Source organism: Olea europaea, unplaced genomic scaffold (genome assembly GCF_002742605.1).
Source record: "Olea europaea var. sylvestris unplaced genomic scaffold, O_europaea_v1 scaffold529, whole genome shotgun sequence".
Lineage (NCBI taxonomy): Eukaryota > Viridiplantae > Streptophyta > Magnoliopsida > Lamiales > Oleaceae > Olea > Olea europaea.
In genome coordinates, this window is record NW_019263611.1 from 297,090 (window position 1) to 318,566 (window position 21,477).

Genomic DNA, 21,477 nt, shown 5'->3' on the forward strand with positions numbered 1-21,477 from the left:
CCTGGATATCTTCGCTTGGAAACATGAAGATATGATAGGAATAGACCCAAGGGTCAGCTGCCACCACCTTAACATCAACTCCTCATGCGCCCTGTTTAGGCATAAAAGACTAGTCCTCAACTCAAAGCGATATGAAGCACTCAAAGAAGAAGTTGACAAATTAAGCCGCAACGGCTTCATCAGAGAAGTCATCTATCCGAAGTGGATATTCAACCCGATCCTCATGAAGAAACCTAGCGAGAAATGGAGAGTCTGAACAAAGCATGTCCTAGGGACAGTTTTCCTCTCCCAAGGATAGACCAACTTGTGGACTCCACTGCTGGACACGAGCTCCTGAACTTTATGGATGCATACTCAGGGTACAACCAGATACCCATGTTCCAACCTGATGAGGAATCCACATCGTTCATCACAGACAAAGGATTGTATTGCTATAAGGTGATGCCTTTCGAATTGAAAAATGCTGGAGCTATATATCATGTTTGCCGAGGCTGATCAATATGATGTTTGCCGAGCTCATTGGTAAAACTACGAAAGTCTACGTGGATGACATACTAGTTAAAAGCCTCCAGGTGAAAGAACACGTAAGTCACCTCGACCAGACCTTTCAGATTCTTGGAAAGTATAAAATGAAGTTTAACCCTTCCAAGTGCACCTTGGGGATAGCTTCGAGCCAATTTCTAGGGTATATTGTGAACAAAAGAGGAATCGGGGCGAATACAAAAAAGATAAGGACCTTACTAGAAATGAGGTCAGCTTAGAAGCCAAAGGAGGTCCAAATCCTCAACGGTCGGATAGCCGCACTCAGCCGCTTCATCTCCAAGGCCACTGACAAGAGCATACCCTTCTTCAAAGTCTTAAAGCAAAGAAGGAAGTTCCAATGGACGGATAAGTGCGAGGAAGCCTTCCAAGCGCTGAAGAATCACTTAGGAGAGGCACTCCTACTATCCAAACCTAACCACGAAAACCCTTGCTACTGTACTTAGCGATCTTAGACAAGGCTATCAGCACGATCCTTATCAGATAGGAAAACATGCATCAACTGTCGGTATACTATGTTAGCAAGGCACTACTTCCAGCACAAGCGCGCTACCCAGATATGGAAAAGTTTGCACTCTCCCTTGTTACAGCATCAAGAAAATTGAGGCCATGCTTTCAGGCTTACTTGGTTGAAGTGCTCTTCAACTTTCCCTTGAAATAAGTACTGCAAAGAACAGACGCTTCGGGCCGTTTGCTAAAATGGGCAATCGAGCTCAGCAAGTTCGACCTACTGTTCCGACCTCGAAATGCCATCAAGGGCCAAGCCCTTGCAGATTTTGTGACTGAATTTGCCAAAGCCCTAGAAATGTAGGCGATAATGGAAACAGTCGAGCCCCCAACATAGAACCTATATGTGGATGGATCCTCAGGAGAAATTGGCCCCGGAGCAGGAGTCGTTTTAAAAAGTCTAGAGGGCCATAAGCTAAACTACGAGCAGTTAGGTTCGACTTCAAAGCCTTGAACAACACTGTGGAATATGAGGCCCTCCGAGCAGGCCTCAGAGTGAAAGAAATGCAAGTCAAAAGGCTCCTAGCAAGTAGCGACTCACAGCTTGTGGTGAGTCAGGTCAACGGAAAGTTTGTAGCCAAAGACAGTGGCTTAGCTGTATATCTGAAATTGGTTCTGAACCTAGTCCCTCAATTCGAGAGATTCGAACTGGTTGAAGTCCCACGCCTCGAAAATACACACGTCGATGCCCTGTCCAAATTGGCCAGTAGCAGGGATTCGGAGTTGCTAAAAATTGTCCTAATTGAGCGCCTACCGAAGCCCTCCATCTCTGGAGACGAAGAGGTACTATGGATTGAAGGCACCCCACTTTGGATGCAACCCATCGTAGCCTACCTCAATGATCAATCACTGCTAGCCTCGAAAATCCAAGCGAAGAAATTGAGGAGAAGAGCTGCTCACTTTATTCTCCAGGATGATATGATCTACAAAAGGGGCTTCGCCTCGCCACTTCTTCGATGTGTCGGAGGGGAAGAAACCATATATATACTCAGGGAGATCTATGAGGGAGTCTGCGGTAACCACTCCGGAGGAACAGCTCTGGCGCACAAAGTATTTCGACAAGGTTACTTCTGGCCGACCCTGAAAAGGGACCCTTGCCAGTTTGTTCAAAAATGTAACAAATGTCAGTGCTTCTCAAACATTCAAAGGCAGCCTTCTCAGGGCCTCTCCGTGTGACCAGGTCATGGCCGTTTGTCAAATGGGACATCGACTTTATTGGCCCAATCCCAAAGGGGAGAGGAAGCGCTATTTTTGCCATCGTTGCCATTGACTACTTCACCAAATGGGTCAAAGCTTAACCTCTAGCAAGAATCACTGAAGCGAACACCACAAAATTCGTCTAAAAGAACATCATTTGCAGGTTCGGCATTCCCCACTCTTTAGAGTTTAACAACGGAAGGCAATTCGATAACAAGAAGATGCGAAACTTGTGTGACAAACTCAGCATAAGGAAGTACTTCTCAACACCTCATCACTCCCAAGCCAACGGGCAAGTTGAGGCAGTGAACAAGACTATCAAGCATATACCCTGAAAATGAAGCTTGACGCTTCGAAAGGGGCATTGGTTGATGAGCTTTTCCATGTCCTCTGGGCCATTCGAACAACCAGTCGAATTGCAACAGGTTAAACACCCTTCTCCATGACCTAAGGATCCGAAGCCATGAGTCCTGTCGATGTGGGTGTCCTCTCTCATCGTCGTATATATTTCAATGAGATTGGCAACGACGAAGCTTGGGTATACGAACTTCACCTCCTTGAAGAAAGAAGGAATTCCTCCCAAATAAAGTCGGCTAAGTATAAAAAAAAGATGACCCTTTATTACAACTCCAAGGTCAGAAAACGAACTCTTCATTTGGGGGCCTCGTCCTCAGAAGGGCCTTTCAATCATCGAAGCCAACTAGGAAGGTCCTTATTGCATCTGCAAAGAGTCCCGATATGGTACTTATGAAATAGAAGACATGGCAGGGAAGGTACTGCCTCATCAGTGGAACATTGAACACTTAAGGAAGTACTATCAGTGATGTGCATGTTCTGATCCGATCTACATTTTGTCCAATATTGTAACATTCCTATCTTACTATGTTGAATTGCCTTAGTAAAAGATAATGTAAGTTCCTAAGTTATAATAACACAGTTCTCCATTATGTTATGTGGGTTAATCAATTGATGCCTCAGTTCTTCAGTGCTTTATATGGGTCAATTCTTCTGTCATCAACTGGTTATTATTGGTAAGTGGTGCTCAATATTTACTTTACTCATCAAGATACGAACAGTTCAACATAAAAGTAAAGGGGAGAAGAAACAATACTTGGTAAAATTTTGATTCCATTAATATCAAAATAAATTACAAGGTAGGCCGAAGCCATAACATAGATCCTACTCTACTGGCACTATAGCCCCTGCCCCTACCTCTCCCTCCTCGGGAGCAATGTCTCCCCGTGTAACAGCGTTTCTTGGAGCAGCAACAGCCTCCTCAGTAGTGGCTATGTTGGAACGACCTCCGGTAGGCCCACCGAACTCTTCCTCCAAAGCTGAAATGTTCAAGTTCGAATGGACCTCCCTGAGTGGCTGCAACATAGCCTGGGCGTTCCACGAGGCCCAATAGTTGGCGAAGGTGTCATATAGCTCGTGCTCTTCAAAGTGGTCAATAAAGTGATGCACGGCTGACTCGCCAACTGTTCTTACCTCTGTCTTCAAAGAGCCAATCTCTTCGACTTGGGCCTCCACTCACTGCCTCAGCTCACTTTTCTCTTTATTCGAGGCGTCAAGGGCCTCCACCGCGAGGCGGTGATCTCACTGGCATGGTCGATCCGCCTTGTCAGAGCAGCTACTTGGCACTCAGTCTTATACAATTCCTTCTTGAGCTGCTCTGACGTGGCCTCAGCTTTCACCGCCCTCGTCTCTGTCTCCTCATTTGCCTTCCTGGCCTCCTCTGCTTGGGCTCAAGCCGCCCTCACCTCGTCTCCATAAAGAGAGGCCTTCTCCAACCTTTGGGCTAGGTCTATGTTTTTTGCCCTAAGGTCCTTCACTAGACCCTCCAGTTGGACACTGGTGCTCAATGCCTCGGCTGAGCAAGACGACGTGTGGTCCCTCCAGGCCTCAGTCTAGTATTTGCAATGGACCCGGGCCACAGTAGCAGTTTCTGAAGGGAGTGCCTCCAATACCTCCTTCACGGGCTCCTCAGAGGTGCAGCCCAAGAAGTCCTGCTCCTTCGAAGGACGAGCCCTCTTCTTCCTCTCCTCTATAGCCGCCGGAGCAGGAGGACCTGTAGAGGTGGGAGCAGATGCTAGCACGAGGGTCGTCTCAGGTAGGCAAGTGGACCTCTCCCCAATCACGACCCCTGTGGGGATCGTTGTCCTCCTCGGGGCCACCCTCGCTACAGTAGGGGCCTTTGGGGGCCGACTGCCCTCTTGCCCTTCTTCAACAAGGGCTCCTCCTCCTCGGCCCGAGGGAGCTTTTTACTGGCAGCTGCCAAGTCCTCCATTTGTTTCTTGTAGGCCGAAGAAGAGTTCTTCAGGGCCCTCGCCTCAGCCATCATCCTTTGGATGTTCTCGAAGGTCGGCTTTAGAGGCCTCTTTTTGTTAAAGTTATCTGCAACAAACAAGACAGAAAATTAGCTAAGTTCGAATGCTTCAACTATAGACTAATGATGTAACCTCTATACTCATCTTGGGAGGCCATCAGCTCGTGCTCCACAAAATGGATATTCTTCCTTATCAGCTCGTTGTAAGACCTCATTTTCGGGGGAAGCTGATAGACGATGCAGATAGTGTCAAAGTCTTCTGTAGACAACTCGCATCGAGGAAAAGGACCTACAAGAAAATGAGTTATATTCCGAACACAAACAAACATTTTTAGAAACAAGGTACTAGTACTCACTACATGTGGAGTATTTGGTAGGAACGGTAAGGGACACCAGGGGGTCACCCTCCATCGTGTCCCATCTCTCGGAAGCCCAGAACCGTGAACTCTTCCATTCCTTAATGGAGCTCGACTGATCGAGCATGAATGGAGTGTGAGACCCCCAGGAAGTCAAGTAGTACCATCCCTTCGTCTTATCACCCTCCGCCACGACCTTAGGTATATACATTATTTGGAAAATAAAAAATGGCATCTCCTCCCCATAGGATGCCTCCTTCCACAGTATCTATGATCTCACCATCTGGCTCCAGGAGTTCGGATTCAAATGGGTAGAGGCTAGGCCATAGGACCTTAATACATATCTAAAAAAGGGGTGGATGGGCAACCTAAGCCTCACCCTCAATATGGCATCGCTAAAAGCTACGCACCCCGGCCTTGGGTAACAGGCTCGCTCATCCGGCCCCGGAAGTAACAAACCCACACTATCTGGGATTTGATACTCGGTCCTAAATCTAGCCAGGTCAGTAGTTTTCAACTTCGATGGATAGTCAGAAGCCCCCCAATGTTCTGATGTGTCTACCGGGCTATTAGGCCTTCGTCAGATTTTTTCACCCTAATATAGCATCGGCCACCTCACTGGATGTTGCCAATATAGGCTCATCCGCCTGAACTACACCCAATTCCCTCCCCAAAGCGTTACTACTCTCAGAAGCCATCAGAATTCAAAAAACTTGAAAAACTAGAGAAATACTTACTGAAACGAACGGATTAGGGTTTTCTACGGTCGGGAAATAAGAAATGGCCCTCTGAAACTCATCGAAAAATGAAAATGTCGTCGGGAAACGCTTGAAATTCGTCGGAAATCGCCAAAAAATTAGAGAGCAATAGGGATTCTAAGTTTGCAAATGTAAAAACGTTCGAATGGCAATAAGTCCTCTTTTTATAGGAGAATTCAGACGATCCGCACCGTCGAATTCAAACGATGTCAATCTAGGCCGTTCATCTCATCACAAATCTGGATCGTAGAAATGAAACGCCATATTTGATCAACGCCCAAGATCTAATTGTGCCCCTCACGCACGCATAAAGCGCTTCACCTCGAACAACAACAGCCGTCAACAATAAGTGGCCGCAGCAGCCCTTTTTCTGGGAACAAGCAGCACATCCAACTGTTGCCTTGAAAATACGCGACAGCTGTCACATCGATTAACGTTATAATAAGACGCTTCAGATCAGAGATAGTCCATCCCAATACACCTCGAATGAAGTACTTAGCGTTACAAAGCTTCGACGCACCTGATGTGGAGTCCCCTGTGGGTCATTGCCTCGGTTGCTGCGTTCCCTCAACTTTTCCAAGCCTTAACCATCTCCCAACACGTCGTCCCCTGTGGGTCAGCGCATCGATAGTAGATGAGCTCTTCACCCAACTTTACAAGACTCGGCACACCTGATGCGGAGTCCCCTGTAGGTCATCGCCTCGATCGCCGCATTTTCTCAGCTTTTCCAAGCCTTAACTATCTCCCAACGCATCTTCCCTTGTAGGTCAATGCATCGATAATAGATGAGCCTTGTAACCAACTTTACAAGCTTCGACGCACTTGACGTGGAGTCCCCTGTATGGGTCCTCGCCTCGGTTGCTACGTTCCCTCTTAAACTTTACAAAGCTCTAGTCATCTCCCAACGCGTCGTCCCATTTGGATCAACGCAACGGTGACAGATGAGCTCCTCCCCCAGTTGAACACTGAAGGATCGTCACGAAACAACGAATGATCAACCGAGAGGATGCCCTGCCCACATCTCCTCGGTTATCACCTCGCCTCAGCACTTCATCAAATTTCGCAATACTCTAAGGTCGGCATATACAATCGAGAAAACAAGTCCACCCATGATATAAATATTCATGCCTGAACTTGGGAGGACCACTGTTACACCCCTGACCAAACCGCTTTGGAACAACAGTCACACCACTCTCCGAAGTGACGCATGTCCATCCTGACCAAACCACTTCGGAACAACAGTCGTACCACTCTTCGAAGTGACATGTGTCCATCCAAAGTGGTTTCAAAGTGATGCCCACTCCTGACGACCTCGACATGACACGCTGCAAGGTGAAGAGTAGATCCATTAAAGTAACCGAAGTTTTCCTCAACTCCGAAGCGTCGGGCACTCCGAGGTACCCCTTAACAGATTTCTCCACCGCCACTATCAGAAAGATATCTGTCAGGATCCCCTCTGCCTCCAAGGATCAATTGATGTGACGTCTCCATAGATCTAGTTGATGTAACATATCGACTTTATGTCAACTCAACTCAGTAGAACTAATTGTCCACCCACTCTAGACGCGGCTAATTGACGCTTATGAGCGAACACCTCACACCGTCAGACGCATACACGTGTCCCACATCCAACAGTACTCTACGTCTATAAAAACCCAAGGTTTGGGAAGAGAAAGGTAATGAAACTCTTAACAATTTAGCTCTCCACACTAAGAAACATATATTCTCCTCCCCACCCTCTTGCACAATTTGAGCACTATTCCGATCACCCAACGCTGACTTGACCGTCGGAGTATATGCAGCTGCCACCACCACCATTGGTTCTGACTGTATGCTTCTAACCATGCATTGTTGTGCGCATGAAAGATTACGTGGAGTAGCTATCTGTTGGCCACGTGAAGGGTCCAATTCTCGAGGTCAACAAATGAAGTTGACAAAGAATATGCTTATCACATCACATACAGTTTAAGACCTAAATCTTTCCTTCATATTTAATTACTAAAAGAAAAACACTTTCCTCTTATTACACATATATCTCTTCAAAAATTGGTTTAATATACGGTCGATTATGAAGAAAGTTGTACAAAATTTTCGAAGAAGGCAACCCTAGTAGGACATTGAGTTTTTTCTTTTCTTTTCTAATTAAGCTTTTCTTCACTTACCTTGTTACGACTGAAATTTTTGTACTTTGTTTGCTTTATTTTAATATTTATGCACAATGAGTAAATTTGATTTTCTATTTTTTTTTCTATTTGTCGTTTTATATGTATATTCAAACCTTGATTTGTTTAAAATAAAATATTGTTGATTCCTTTATTTCTTCTTAGTTTTATTAATATTTTTACAAATAACCCTAAGTTGATTACTACTACGTCTTCCTAACATAATTTCGAAACAAAAACTATTATTTTGGTTTTAAATGTCGTTATCTATGTCAATACTGCTTTGCCATGTCCACCAACCACTGTAATATTTTTCAAATAAAAATCCTGACTCCACCCGACGATGAGTCCACCTATGGGAGTATCTCGACTCAAATTTAATTAATTTTTTAAGATTTATGGATTCTCACATATTTCACAAATTCGAATAAAAATTCACATATTTAATTATCAGATTTTTGTAAATTCTATATTATAAGTTTTAATGGATTTCATAAAATTCGTATATTATAGAAAATTCTTAAGTTAGACCAAATAAAATTCTAATGAATTTTAAAAGTCTTTATAAATTCAGGTTTCTCCATCTGAGATTTTAATCAATCTAGTAAAATCTAAGTTTTCCTACTTGAGATTTTGAATATATTAAAATCTATTAAAAATTAAGTAATCTAAATAACAAATCAATATATAAAGAGATTTTGATGAATTTCAAGTTTAAAAACAAATAACAGATTATTTTGATATTCAACATTTTTAATGAGATTCTTCATTCTCGTGCATTATGTGAAAATCTATGTAAACATATGAAATTCGTTAGAATTTATAATATTTTAAAATCTCATTGAGGACAATAATTAATTTCATGAATCTTAAAAATAGAACAAACAAATGTCAACAAATGAAAAATCAGCTCGATTTGAAAATAAAGATTGTCTTTCCTTACAATGTCGATTATTAGTTACAAAATATGTCATAAATTATTTTTTAATGTAAAATATGCGCTAAATATTTTATGATTGAAGACATGTTCATGAATTTTTTAAAGCGGAATGGATTGACTTTTTTTTTTTATTCTAAGTTGTCCAATTATAAAAATTCGATATCAAATTCTAATAAAAATGAGAACCTAATTCATATTTTTATTTACCGTCCAGATGAATGATAATTGAAAATAAGATACATTTATTAATATTTTATTTATTTTTATATTTTTATTTATATTAATTTCTTTTATTTTTCTTAACTGTATGAATAATTTTGACTTCATATTTATGAGTTCGAAATCTATTGAAATACTAAAATTTCTATTGGATTTCATATGTATATTTATAGGGTTAATTACGTCAATGGCAACTAAAAGTTTGAGTAACTACACCAATGGTTGCTGAAGTTATTAATAATCACTCAAGTTTTTAATTGTTAGCTAATTATAGTCATTCTATTAGAAAAATAGCATTCTGTGCTGACTCGCCAAATTATACAAGTTAAAATGAGAATAACATAATGTGACTCTAATTTTGATTTTATTTTTGGACTTGAACCGTATAGTAAACTCATAGTTTACTTTTAACAATGATTTTTGCTGATTTGGCAATTACATTGTTAGTGACACGTTGGTATTTAATGATGTCACGTTAAATTTAATGTTATTTTTTTTATCAAGTGATCATTAGAATGCGATTAATAATTTGAGTGATTATTAGCATAAGAAAATAACGTAGATAGCCATTAGTGTAGTTACTTAAGTCTTCAGTGACAAATGACGTAATTAATTCTTGTTTATAGTCTCGAAATCGATTAATACTCAAGTCATTCCAATTAATAATATATTTAAAATTCACTAGTTATGGGATAACTAGATTGTAATAGACTTTAAAATTTATTAGAATATGAGTTGAGAACACCTTATGTTATTGTGAAAACATTGGTTGCTTGAAATAGGCATTTTCACATGTGCCCTATTATAGGGTTATTTGGGTCAATGTTTCGACGGATATTAGTTTCATATTTTCAAGACCTAGTGCTCCAGCATGGCCAAATTCAAATTTTTGCAGTTCAAAGAAAGTAGAAATTACATAAACTGTATACTTTTAAATAAAATAGTCAAAGTTGAACGCGAATTGCACGTTGTTCTAAGATACTTTATAAGTAATGTAAAAGTAATATTTGGTACCAATTTATTGTACTATCAAAACTCAACTTCTATGATTCAAATTTTTTGTAATAATGAAATACTATAAATGAGCAATCTTTTTATATTACATTTGATACATAAAAAATTAATTGTTAATACATAAATTAAACACCCATTAAAATTTTTAAATACATGAATATGAATAAATTCATCTATAATAAATCTAGAATTATATAATTCAAGATTTATCGAGTGAAAATTCATTGAATCTAGATTAATGTGAATGTTAATTAATTGAGAATAAATAACACAAATTTAATAAACGATAATAATTATGTAGTATTTATTACATATCGAAAAGTGAAAAGTAAGGTATTATTGAAATAATTGAATTGTAGGGAGGTTAAATCGTCCAAAAAATGATTTAGATACTTTAATATAATTATAGAATAGATTATAGATATTCAAAAATAATTATATCATCATTTTTTATTCCAAAAATAATGCAATATATCTATAATCTACAATATATAAAAGGCTAATTATATTACCGTCACAAATTTTCATTACTACACCACACTATAATCAAACCACAATTAAAGAATATTTTCAATAAATACACCACAATAAATTTACCTTTATAATTGTAACCTATCAAAAACTAAAAATGAAAAGAAAAAAAAAAGGATATTTCTACATGTTTGTACACATGGCATAACCCAAAATGTACTCCACATTTTCCTCATCTTCCCCCCAACCATTCTTCATCACCACCTTCGCCCACCCGCTAAACCTCATAACTGAAGTAATTTGTCCTTTGCGAGCATGGCCAATTATACGATGCAATAAGTCCTCTTCTTATGTCTCCCATAATCTCTCTTATTTTCTTTCATAATCCCAGGAAAATATCTTCTAAATTTAGGAATTGCTTATAAACTTATAAAAGAAATAATCCAAAAAAGAAGAAGCCAAGATTAAGTAACAAAATGTCAGATTCTGAAAGACATTCCCCTCAAGTTTCATCTTTATATTTTTGTTGAGACCATCTCTTTCAGCCAATAATATTAGCAGATATAAAGATATAAACACGTGTATAGTAGGGTGTGGTTAGGGTTGATTAGGATAATGGATCAAAGGCTGACAGAGACTCGAAACAAGATGGTATTGAATATTTTTGAGGATCCAAGTGAATTTTAATGGTAAATATGTCTGAAAATAGTTGGGTGAAATGATGCAATGTGTCATTAACTACAAGAAAATAAAAGAGATTATGGAAGACAAGAAATTATACTTGTATTCCGAAGGCTCCCTAAAAAGGGTGAATTTGACAAGGACTTCCAAAGCTATTGGGAGGTACTCTCCAAGTTCTTTCAAGACTCTTTCTTGTTCTTTTATTCGAATTTTAGATCTTTTGTTATATAAATCTTCTTATTTGTATTTTTAAATAGGAATTTTATATCTATCTTTAAAATAGAAGTTATATATCTTTTGTGGTGTACAAATAATACGATGAAATGAATAAATATACAAGTAATTAATAGATAGGGTATTTATGTCTTTTTACTCATAGTTATTTAAGTAAATAAGAAAATCTTGGTGCACCAAACAATTATTGTGGTAGTAATATAATCACCCCATATAAAAATGAGGGATTGAGAAGAAATTTTTTATTACCAATTTTACTATTATATATTTATCTATATTACCAATATACCCTCTTCTCAAAAAATATTTGATTTCCGGTCGTCAAAAAATTGTAATCTCTATTTTATCCTTTAATTTCTCTCTTCATCTCCCATTTATTTAATAGTCAATGTGTTTTCTCATTCCTTGAATGTCTAGGGGATATAACCAGTGAAAGCTCTCTCTCTCTCTCTCTCTCTTCTCTATGCTTAAAGAACCATGTAGATTTTTTACAAGGTTTCAATGCATACAAACCTTGAATATTTTTTGGATTGTGTAACTCCAGTTGTTCCATCATATTTCCTGCCCTAAGTTTGTCTCTTTCCTTTTCTATTTCTTTAAAAATATTTGACGTTATCTCACGTCTGATTGCTTTGTTGGTTAATCTTTATTTTATGAAATTGTGTTTATGTTGGTTGATTATTTGTCCCTTTTTTATTTGATGATTTTGTGAACAGAGTAATATTGTGAATATGAATAGTTTATGGCATCCAAGGGAAACATAAAATTAAATTATTTTACATTGATGATCTCTGGAATTGTTATGATGAATGGAGTGCTTATGGGGCTGGAGTTCTAATTACTCTTTATGACGGCCAAAATTTAGTGTTGTATATTGTTGCTTATCTCTCTTCAATGTTGTTTTTGGAGTATAAGTTTCTCCTTTGAAATAATCCAACAGAATTACCTTATGTAATTTTGAACAGCGTAAAAGTACGATCAACAGGATCAGAAAAGTTAATTCGAGCCCACCGACTTCACGATATTTCCTTAAAACGAATTTGCTACCTTCAACGGTGTTAAAGGCGTCCAGCAATCGTTTTCCAGAATAGAACGAATTTCGTCTCCTAAGGAAGCAGCACAACAATCTGCAGGAATTCCAACGAACGCAACAAAGTGTTTTAACTTCGAAAATAATATTAGAACGAGAGAGGGGGAGGATGAGATTCAATGCAGAGAATTGTTGCAATGAAAATGGTGTAATTTTTCTGGCAGTGGGGTGGGCTATTTATAGACTTGTTCGTGGCCATTCGAACATCCTCCCGAATAGTCGTCACTGTTCAGGCAACCTTCAAAACTCGAACAAACATGTTTGTTCGATACTGCACCAGTTTGGTCGGTTAACAGTCAACTGTTTGGTCGGTTAACAGACGACTATTTAACAAACCATCCAAACCAAGAAAAATTACCTGGAAATAAGCCAAAATTAATTTCATTAAGTACTCAAGAATTTGATTATTTACAATTTGTTCCAAAAAATTCAAATAAATTTTGTCCAAAAAGTTAATATAGCACAAGGACCCACCCGCACCTGAACATGAACCGGACTTGAACTCGGACACGTGCTCGTGCTCGTGCTCGTGCCGTGTTGAGTCGGTTGGCGGCGGCGCGCGCGTGTGGGTCTATGATCGAATCCGATAGGACGTAGGTCTCTTCCCTTCCAAAGACTATTGGTACCCCTTGGGGCCCAAACCCAATTCACAAAGTTTCATCATATAAACCACACCAAAGTTTACTAACTTTCCTATGTGGGATAAGTGTTTGGTAAATCAAATTCTTCTATGATTTATAGTTTCAAGTGAGTTACTTTGACATTCAATATTTTATTCAATTCTAAATGGTTTTCGACAAATAAATATATCACGTTAATCACCTCACGGAGTAGAACGTGAATACGCTAGGTCCTGAATTAATTAAAATGTGGGTCCCACTGAAATTGGGGCTCAAAGTTGACCCATTTTACTAACTATTTTCCAATAATCCCCCACATAAATGAAATATGTTGGCATTTTTTCAAACAATATCTGATATGTTTATCGAAGTAAAATTGAAGAAAACTGCATCGAGATAAGTAATCAAAGACTTTGAAATTTTTCTAGTAAAATCTATCGGATTTACTTAGCCAATCAGTAGCAAGTTGTTTTGAACAGTCAGCCTTGCATGTGAACCTAGACAATAGAAGTTACACAGTTCTCTTCGAACACTGTTGGTTCTCACGTTTGTGTCCATTTTGGCCTTGGACACCTCCTGGTTCATGAGTTTTTTTAGAGAATTCATCTTCACTTAATTCTCTTAGAAACGGTTCCTTCTCACCCACATAGGTGGTTTCTATAAAGAGTATTTTGCTATACTCCACTTAAACGAATCAAGATATAGAAACCATTAAAAACGTAACTTAACCTATTTTGTAGCAATTAGGCACTGTCTTATCATAGGAATGGGTAGGAATAAAAATCTCCCCAGTCCGTACTAAATTTTCCACAGTTCGGTTGTCCCATTGAACCTAGATCTTGGGATCTCCAATCAACTATATTAAGTTGCCACAATGGAAACTTTTGATTATTTTATTGGTTTTAATCCCATCCCTTTCGATGAACTTTCGACTTGCTCTCTTGTTAAACTTTTAGTTAGCGGATCTACAATATTCTCCTTTGACTTCACATAATCTATAGAGTTAATACCAGTAGAGAGCAATTGTCTAACGGTATTGTGTCTACTATGTATATGTCGAGATTTACCGTTGTACATTGTATTATGTGCCCTACCAACTACTGATTAACTATCACAATGGATATATATAGCAGGCACAAGTTTTATCCAACATGGAATATTTTCTAAAAAGTTTCGTAGCCATTCGACTTCTTCTCCAACTTTGTCTAATGCAATGAATTCGGATTCCATCGTTGATCTAGCTATACATGTTTGTTTTGAAGATTTCCATGATACTACAGCACCTCCAAGTGTAAAAACATATCCACTTGTTGACTTGGAGTCTTTAGTATCTGATATCTAATTTGCATCACGGTATCCTTCAAGTACTGCTGGATATCTTGAATAGTACAATCCAAAGTTTTTGGTATGTTTTAAATACCCTAAAACTCTAACAATTGCCTTCCAATGATCAGTGCTTGGATTGCTCGTATATCGACTTAGTCTACTAATGGAATAAGCAATATCAGATCGTGTGCAGTTCATGACATACATTAAACTGCCAATAATACGAAAATATTCCAATTGAGACTTACTATTATCAGTATTGGAAACAAGATGCATACTAACATCCATATGTGTTTTCATAGGGATAATATCGTATTTCTTGAATTTATCAAGAATCTTCTCAATGTAGTGTGATTGAGACAGTATGAAACCATCGGATGTTCTAGAAATTTTAATTCCTAATATAACATCGGTTACACCTAAATCCTTCATTTCAAATTTACTTGTTAGCATCCTTTTTGTATTTTGAATTATGGTATCATTGTTACCCATAATCAACATGTCATCTACGTATAAATAAACCATGACGTAACCATTTTGAGTGTTCTTAATATAAACACATTTGTCACACTCGTTAATTTTGAAACCATTTGACATCATAATCGTGTCAAAATTTTCATGTTATTTCTTAAGAGCCTGCTTTAATCCATGAAGTGATTTAACAAGTCAACATACTTTCTTTTCTTGTCCTGATGTCACAAATCCTTCAGGTTACTCCATATAGATTTCTTCATCTAATTCACCATTCAAGAAAGTCGTTTTAACATCCATTTGATGTATATCCTAACCATTCAATGCTGCTATCGCAATAAGCATACGTATGGAAGTGATTTTTGCCACAGGAGAATAAGTATCGAAATAATCAAGATATTCTTTTTGCTTGTAGCCTTTCGTGACAAATCTAACCTTATATTTGTCAATTAATCCATTTGCTTTCATTTTCCTTTCAAAAATCCATTTACATCTCAATGGCTTATTATCGGGAAGAAGGTCTATTAATTACCATGTATGATTTTGTAATATGGATTCAATTTCACTATGAACAGCTTCTTTCCAATATGAAATTTCGGTTGATGACATAGCCTCTTTAAAATTTTGAGGTTCATTTTCTAACAAATATGTTTGAATGTTAGGCTCAAAGGAGGTTGACGTCCAAGCCCTTTTACTACGTCTAGGTTGTTCATTTATAAATTCTTGATCTATAGCCTCTTCACTTTCACAAGATCTCTTTTGTGAATTTGATTCATTTTGCATGTTATAAGGAAAAATATTTTCAAAGAATGTAGCATCCATTGATTCAATGATTGTATTAACATGCATATCAGGTATTTCATACTTCTGTATAAGAAATCTATACGCATTACTATGGTAGGCATAGCCAATGAATACACAATCAATGGTTTTAGGTCCTATCTTAACCCTTTTAGGTTTAGGGACTGCTATCTTAGCCAAACAACCCCATAACTTCAAGTATTTATAATTAGCTTTGTGACCTTTTCATACTTCATAAGATATTTTATGCATTTTTCGATGTGGTAATTTGTTAAGAATATAATTGGCAGAAAGCAAGGCTTCCCCCCAACAAGTTCTGTGGTAATCCAGAACTTATTAACATAGCATTCATCATCTCATTCAATGTTCAATTCTTTCCAGCAAATACCAAGGTAAACCGGGCTCAGTTTCAACAAATAGATCGACACCACCAATGGGTTGAGACAACGCCCAAAACCACCACCTATATTCCCACCTCCGGTTGCTACAATATACTCACAAAGGGTTGGACAAGATAAAGAACAATAATATGCCCACAAACCACAAAGGTCATATGAAAGAGGAGAAGCCGAGAAGCAATCACAGAGAGAGATGGAACATTCTTCATAGTGGAGGCCAAGAATATAAGCCAAGCAAGTGACCAAACAAGGTAAGTTAGGTTAGGTTTATTTAGTGGACCAAACAAGGCTCGACTCAAAATAATGGGCTTCAAATTAATACCATAGCCCTCCAAGGAAATGGGACGAACCGTGAGCAACACTATTAACAATAGGTTGCTTCTAACGGTCCATATGAATGTGGATTGGGTTGTCTCGATAATTGTGTCGACATATAAATCAATCATATGACCAAGGTAGATTGATGATAGATAAAATCGGGGTTACATCAGAGCCCGAGGGTCGTTTGACAACAAATTGCCCAACAACCTCCACCTTGGTATCAAATGACCTGCAAAAGAAAATGTCTCTCATTAGTGACACCTCTAATAGAAAACTAATAAAATTGGAAATCATTTACCTGTATCAATGTTTAGAAGTTCCTTACAAATCAAAAGAGGGGGGGTCCCTGAAAAAGGTTAGAATTTCAAGGATTTGGAGGCTGTTGTAGGCAGTTGTTAAAACAAATTATGAAAATCCTACTCAGTACTTTTCTTAATTGAGATATCTTTTTCTTTTGATAAAATAATATCCCCCCCCCTTTTTTTTTTTTTTAAAAACATGCCATCTGAGATATATGAACTTGGGCCTAACTCCATTCTTGTAAGGACACCACTGGCACTCCCTTAACAAGAATTCTTAAAACAGTGATCCCTTTCCATCTTCTATGCGTCTCCTAGCCTCTTCACTGGGCCTTTACGCTTTGAGAGGTCACTCAGGGCTTATTTTAAAAACAGTTTAAACTTTTAACTTGGAGTTAAGACATGCTCTTATCATATACCCAGCATGAAGCATAACATTCTTTACAAAAATCATAAAACTTTTACAAATTAAAAATTTTATGGACAGAAATTGTTCTTACAAGATCTGGAACTAATATTAACTATTAGCACCATATCTTAGAACTATAAAGCATACCTACCGGAATGATCCATCGGTAGTTTTTAAAACAACATATTTTTGTGGGATATTATTCTATCTAAGAATAAGAACAATTAAGAATTTCCCTTTCGGGAGAGAAAGAAGATTAAAACATATTTGAAAGAATTCAAAACTTGTATTGTATATATTTTCTTGTGTGTTTACAAATGAAAGAATGGTCTCCTTATATAGGGGAGAAAAGAGAGAGGAAGCGTTTTTCAAAAGCAAGGAATCTTTGCTTTTTTCAAAACGTCAAAAAGGAAACAGTAAAAAGCTATGCTATCAAATCTTACTTTATCAAACAGTAAGATTTTTTACAAATTTTTCAAAAAGAAAACAGTAAAGATTCTACTTTTCGTACAATAATTCTTGATTTTTTCTTGAAATCTTGGACAGAAGTCTTCAAACTCTTGTTTATCACCATAACTTTTTGTCAAATGTCTGAATGAATCCTTATCTTGTTTCATAATTGTGTCTGCCAATACTGTCTAAAGAGTCTCCTCCGTCAATACATCCTTCTGGATTATCATTTTCTTCTGAATTATTGTCTTCAAAATTATCCAAATCTTTTTCTTGTTCAATTTTTTTTTTGCCTTTATTTTTCTTTTTAATCTGTATTTTCTTTTTCTTTGTAGTACTTTGTTTAACTTGTTGCTGTATTTCTTCAATTTTCTCAAATATTTCTTTGATTCTTCTAATATCTGATTGAGAAATCTGTTCTGGATCTTGAGCTGATTGAAATGATTCTGGAAAATTAATTGGACTTTTCTGTTTAAGATCCATTGGACTAATAAGTCTAGTAGCAGAATATCCAGTCTGCTGTGTCTGGTCTTCAGAAATATTTTTATTTTCTGTAACAGGATTTTCAGCCTGTTGAGTCTGATTAAATTGAAAAGTAGGAGAATCAACAGTCCCCTGAGTCTGTTGAGCTTTTGGTAAGCCCAGAACCATAAACGGATTTGATAAGTCTTTACCAGCTTCCGTTTGAGCTGGACTAGCTATAGAATTCTTGGGCTCTATAGTACCTGCTTGTGTCTGGACAATTGGATTTGAGATCTTTAAATTAATGATTTCTTGTTCTAATTCAGAAATTTTTTTTTGTAAAACTAATTTTTCTTGTTGTAAAGACTGATTAGACTCATTTAAAATTTTAAAATTCTTAGTCATACATTTACAATGTTCACAAAATTTAGAAGCATAATCTAAGGGCTGATCTGAAACATTTTTTAAAGAAGGGACAACAAAATAATTAATTCCTAAAAATTTTCTACATTCTTCTAATACTTCTGAAATTGAATAAAATCCTTTATAAAGAGGATTTGGAAAATTCTTTATACAATCTGAAACTTCTAACCAGGTATGATAAATTCCTAGAAATCTTCCTTGTAAAACAACATAACACTTAAATTTTTTATGATCTTGACTAAAGTGTTCTGAAAGAGCATTTAAACATGCTAAAAAATATTTTTGGTCTTTAGGATTCTTATTATAAGAAATCCATAGATTATCTAAAATACATTTTTCTGATTTTATAACTGAAATATGGGATAATGTCTTAAAGCTAATATTACTGTTTGGAAAACAAAGTAATTCTACGTTACCAAATCTTAACTTGTCATGAGTCTGTGCTAAATTAGTCTGAGGAAATGATGAACTTGAATTGCCAATTGTTGGCAATCCTGGCCCGGGGCCTCTTGGTCTTTGCATCTGCAAATAATCAATTATATTCTTTATTTTTAATTATTCTACTTAAAATATCTGTTATCTGATTATCACTACCTTTAATATGTTCAAAATTAATTACTAATCCAGTATTAGTAATTCTATCTATAAAATTTAACCATCTTCTTCTATTACTTCTTTTATTTTCTAATTTCATTTTATTAACAAAACTTACTATTGCTTTACAATCTGTTCTTAAAGTAATTTCCTTTTTAGAAATAATAAACAATTCAAAAGAATCTAATGCATAATTAACTGCAAGTAATTCTAAGTCTATGCTACTTATATTACCTTTTTCATTATAATTTCCACTATTATATCTTACAATTTTTTCAGTATCTTTATCTGCATATTTATTGGGTTTTGCAATTAAAATTGCTCCACATCCTGTTATACTTCCATCTGTTTCTATAATTAAATAATCTGTTTCTAATGGCATAGATAATTTAGATAAATCTTTTAATTTCTCTTTTATTTTTTGGACTAATTTAATATCTTCTATATTAAAATATCTTTGACCTTTTCGTGAAGTTTTTCCATATAAAGGTCCTGCAATTTTTCCCAAATCTTTAATAAAGCGTCTAGCATAATTAACTAATCCTAAAAAATTTTGTAACTGTTTAAGATCTTCAAGTTTATCTGAAAAATCTAAAGCTTTTTGAGCTATATGAAGTTGTAATTCTATTTTTCCTTTTCCTATATTTACTCCTAAAAATTCTATATATTCTTTAAATAAAAATATTTTCTTTTTATTTATAATTAAACCATGTCTAATAAATTCTGAAAAAAGAATTTGTAAATGACCTCTATGTTCTCGCCTATTTTTACTAAATACTAAAATATCATCTATATAAATTATAATAAATTTATTATGTTTACTAAAAATACTATCCATTTTTCTTTGAAAAATACTAGGGGCATTTTTTAATCCAAATGGCATAACTAACCATTCAAAATGTCCTTCTGGGCTAGTGAAGGCTGTCCATTCTATTGAATCTGGGTGCATTTTTACTTGCCAAAAATCGGATTTTAAATCAAACTTACTAAAAATATTACAATCTTGAATCTTATTTATTAAAACTGTCTTATCTAGAATATTATAGGCACCATCTATTGTATTATCATTTAATCTTTTATAATTAATTACCATTCTACTTTTTCCTCTAATAATTTCTGAATGTTTTCTAACTATAAAGGCTGCTGATCTGTGTGGACTTTCTGATTTTTTAATTACTCCTAATTTTAATAAATCTTTTATATGCATCTTAAAATTTTCCTGATCCTGGTTTGTAGCTTTAATATTTTTTGTCTTAATAATATATTCTGGATTTTTTATTTTTATTTCACAAAAAACTTTATCTTTTTCCCAATATTTTAATATATTTTCTCCTAAAATTTCTAATTTTTCTAGTTTACTAATCATATTTTCTATGTCTTGTTCTGTTACTAACAGATTATATATTTTTTCAATTTCTACAAAATCTAAACATATTTCTTCTTCTTCCTTAAAGCTTTCATAATATTCTTCTAAAAAATTTAAATTTTCTAATTCTTCTTTATCTATTAATTGACATTCTCTTTCTCTACTGCACTCACATTCTTTTTCTTATTCTAGTATCCCACCACGCTTCTCAGAATACTCTGATGGAATAATCTTAGTATAAGTAGGTGCACAAAGTGTGAATTTTTGTAATTGCATATAATCTTTGCTAATTATTATACTACCATTATCTTTTAACAAAAAACTTAATCCTAAAATTAAGTCTGTATTTAAAGATAATTCTTTTACCCATACTGAGTCTTTAGGTAAACTATATTCTATACTTCTTCCACAATTAGTCTCAAAACTAATTCTTGCTGGTTTTAGGATATCTTGGTAACTATAAAAATTCACATCCATTTGTTGGGCTTCTATAGGTTCTTTTGACTTTATTATATATTTTTCTGGTATGATTCTTTTATTAATTACACAATGACTACATCCTGAATCTATTAAACCTAAACAAATTATTTCAAAATTTTCTATTCTAACATAACATTTTACTTTAATACTTTTTAATTTTTCTGAATTACAAAAAACTTGAACTAATTCTGGTTCAGGAGTAATTTCTGGATTTTTTCCTTTTTTACTTATTTCAAAAAGTTCTAATTTCTGTAAAATGTATCTTTGCATATCTTCTAAGTTTTCTATTCTTTTTCTTAATATTTTTATTTCTGATAATTCTATTTGAATTGAATCATTCTAATTTTCTTCTTCAAATTCTATTAACTCTTTTTGTATTAAACATTTTTTACATGCTTCTAAAAAATAATTTTTACATTTAACTCTTAATTTTTTACTAGGATACCATTTACATAAAAAACATGGTATACTATCTGAACCTGTTTCTTTTACCCATTTATGTTTACATTCTAATTCTAGATCCATAAATTCTAATTCTTCATCTGAATCTGATAAATTTTTT

At 35.8% G+C, this 21,477-nt stretch overlaps 2 protein-coding genes across 2 annotated transcripts; one reads left to right on the forward strand and one right to left on the reverse strand.

Moving 5' to 3' along the window:
- The first annotated feature begins 1,551 nt into the window (after positions 1-1,551).
- Positions 1,552-2,579, forward strand: LOC111388815. The gene is made up of 3 exons (XM_023013625.1): positions 1,552-2,110; positions 2,228-2,333; positions 2,408-2,579. Exons 1-3 carry the CDS (start codon positions 1,552-1,554, stop codon positions 2,577-2,579), a joined length of 837 nt encoding a protein of 278 aa, XP_022869393.1.
- Positions 2,580-12,784: 10,205 nt separating this feature from the next.
- On the reverse strand, positions 12,785-20,025 carry LOC111388816. Its single transcript, XM_023013626.1, has 6 exons — positions 19,188-20,025; positions 18,887-18,997; positions 18,055-18,325; positions 14,690-14,839; positions 12,960-13,123; positions 12,785-12,853 (listed from the first exon to the last, which is right to left on the reverse strand). The coding sequence occupies exons 1-6, from the start codon at positions 20,016-20,018 to the stop codon at positions 12,785-12,787; spliced, it is 1,596 nt and encodes a 531-aa protein (XP_022869394.1). The 5' UTR covers positions 20,019-20,025.
- Between the last annotated feature and the right edge of the window lie 1,452 nt (positions 20,026-21,477).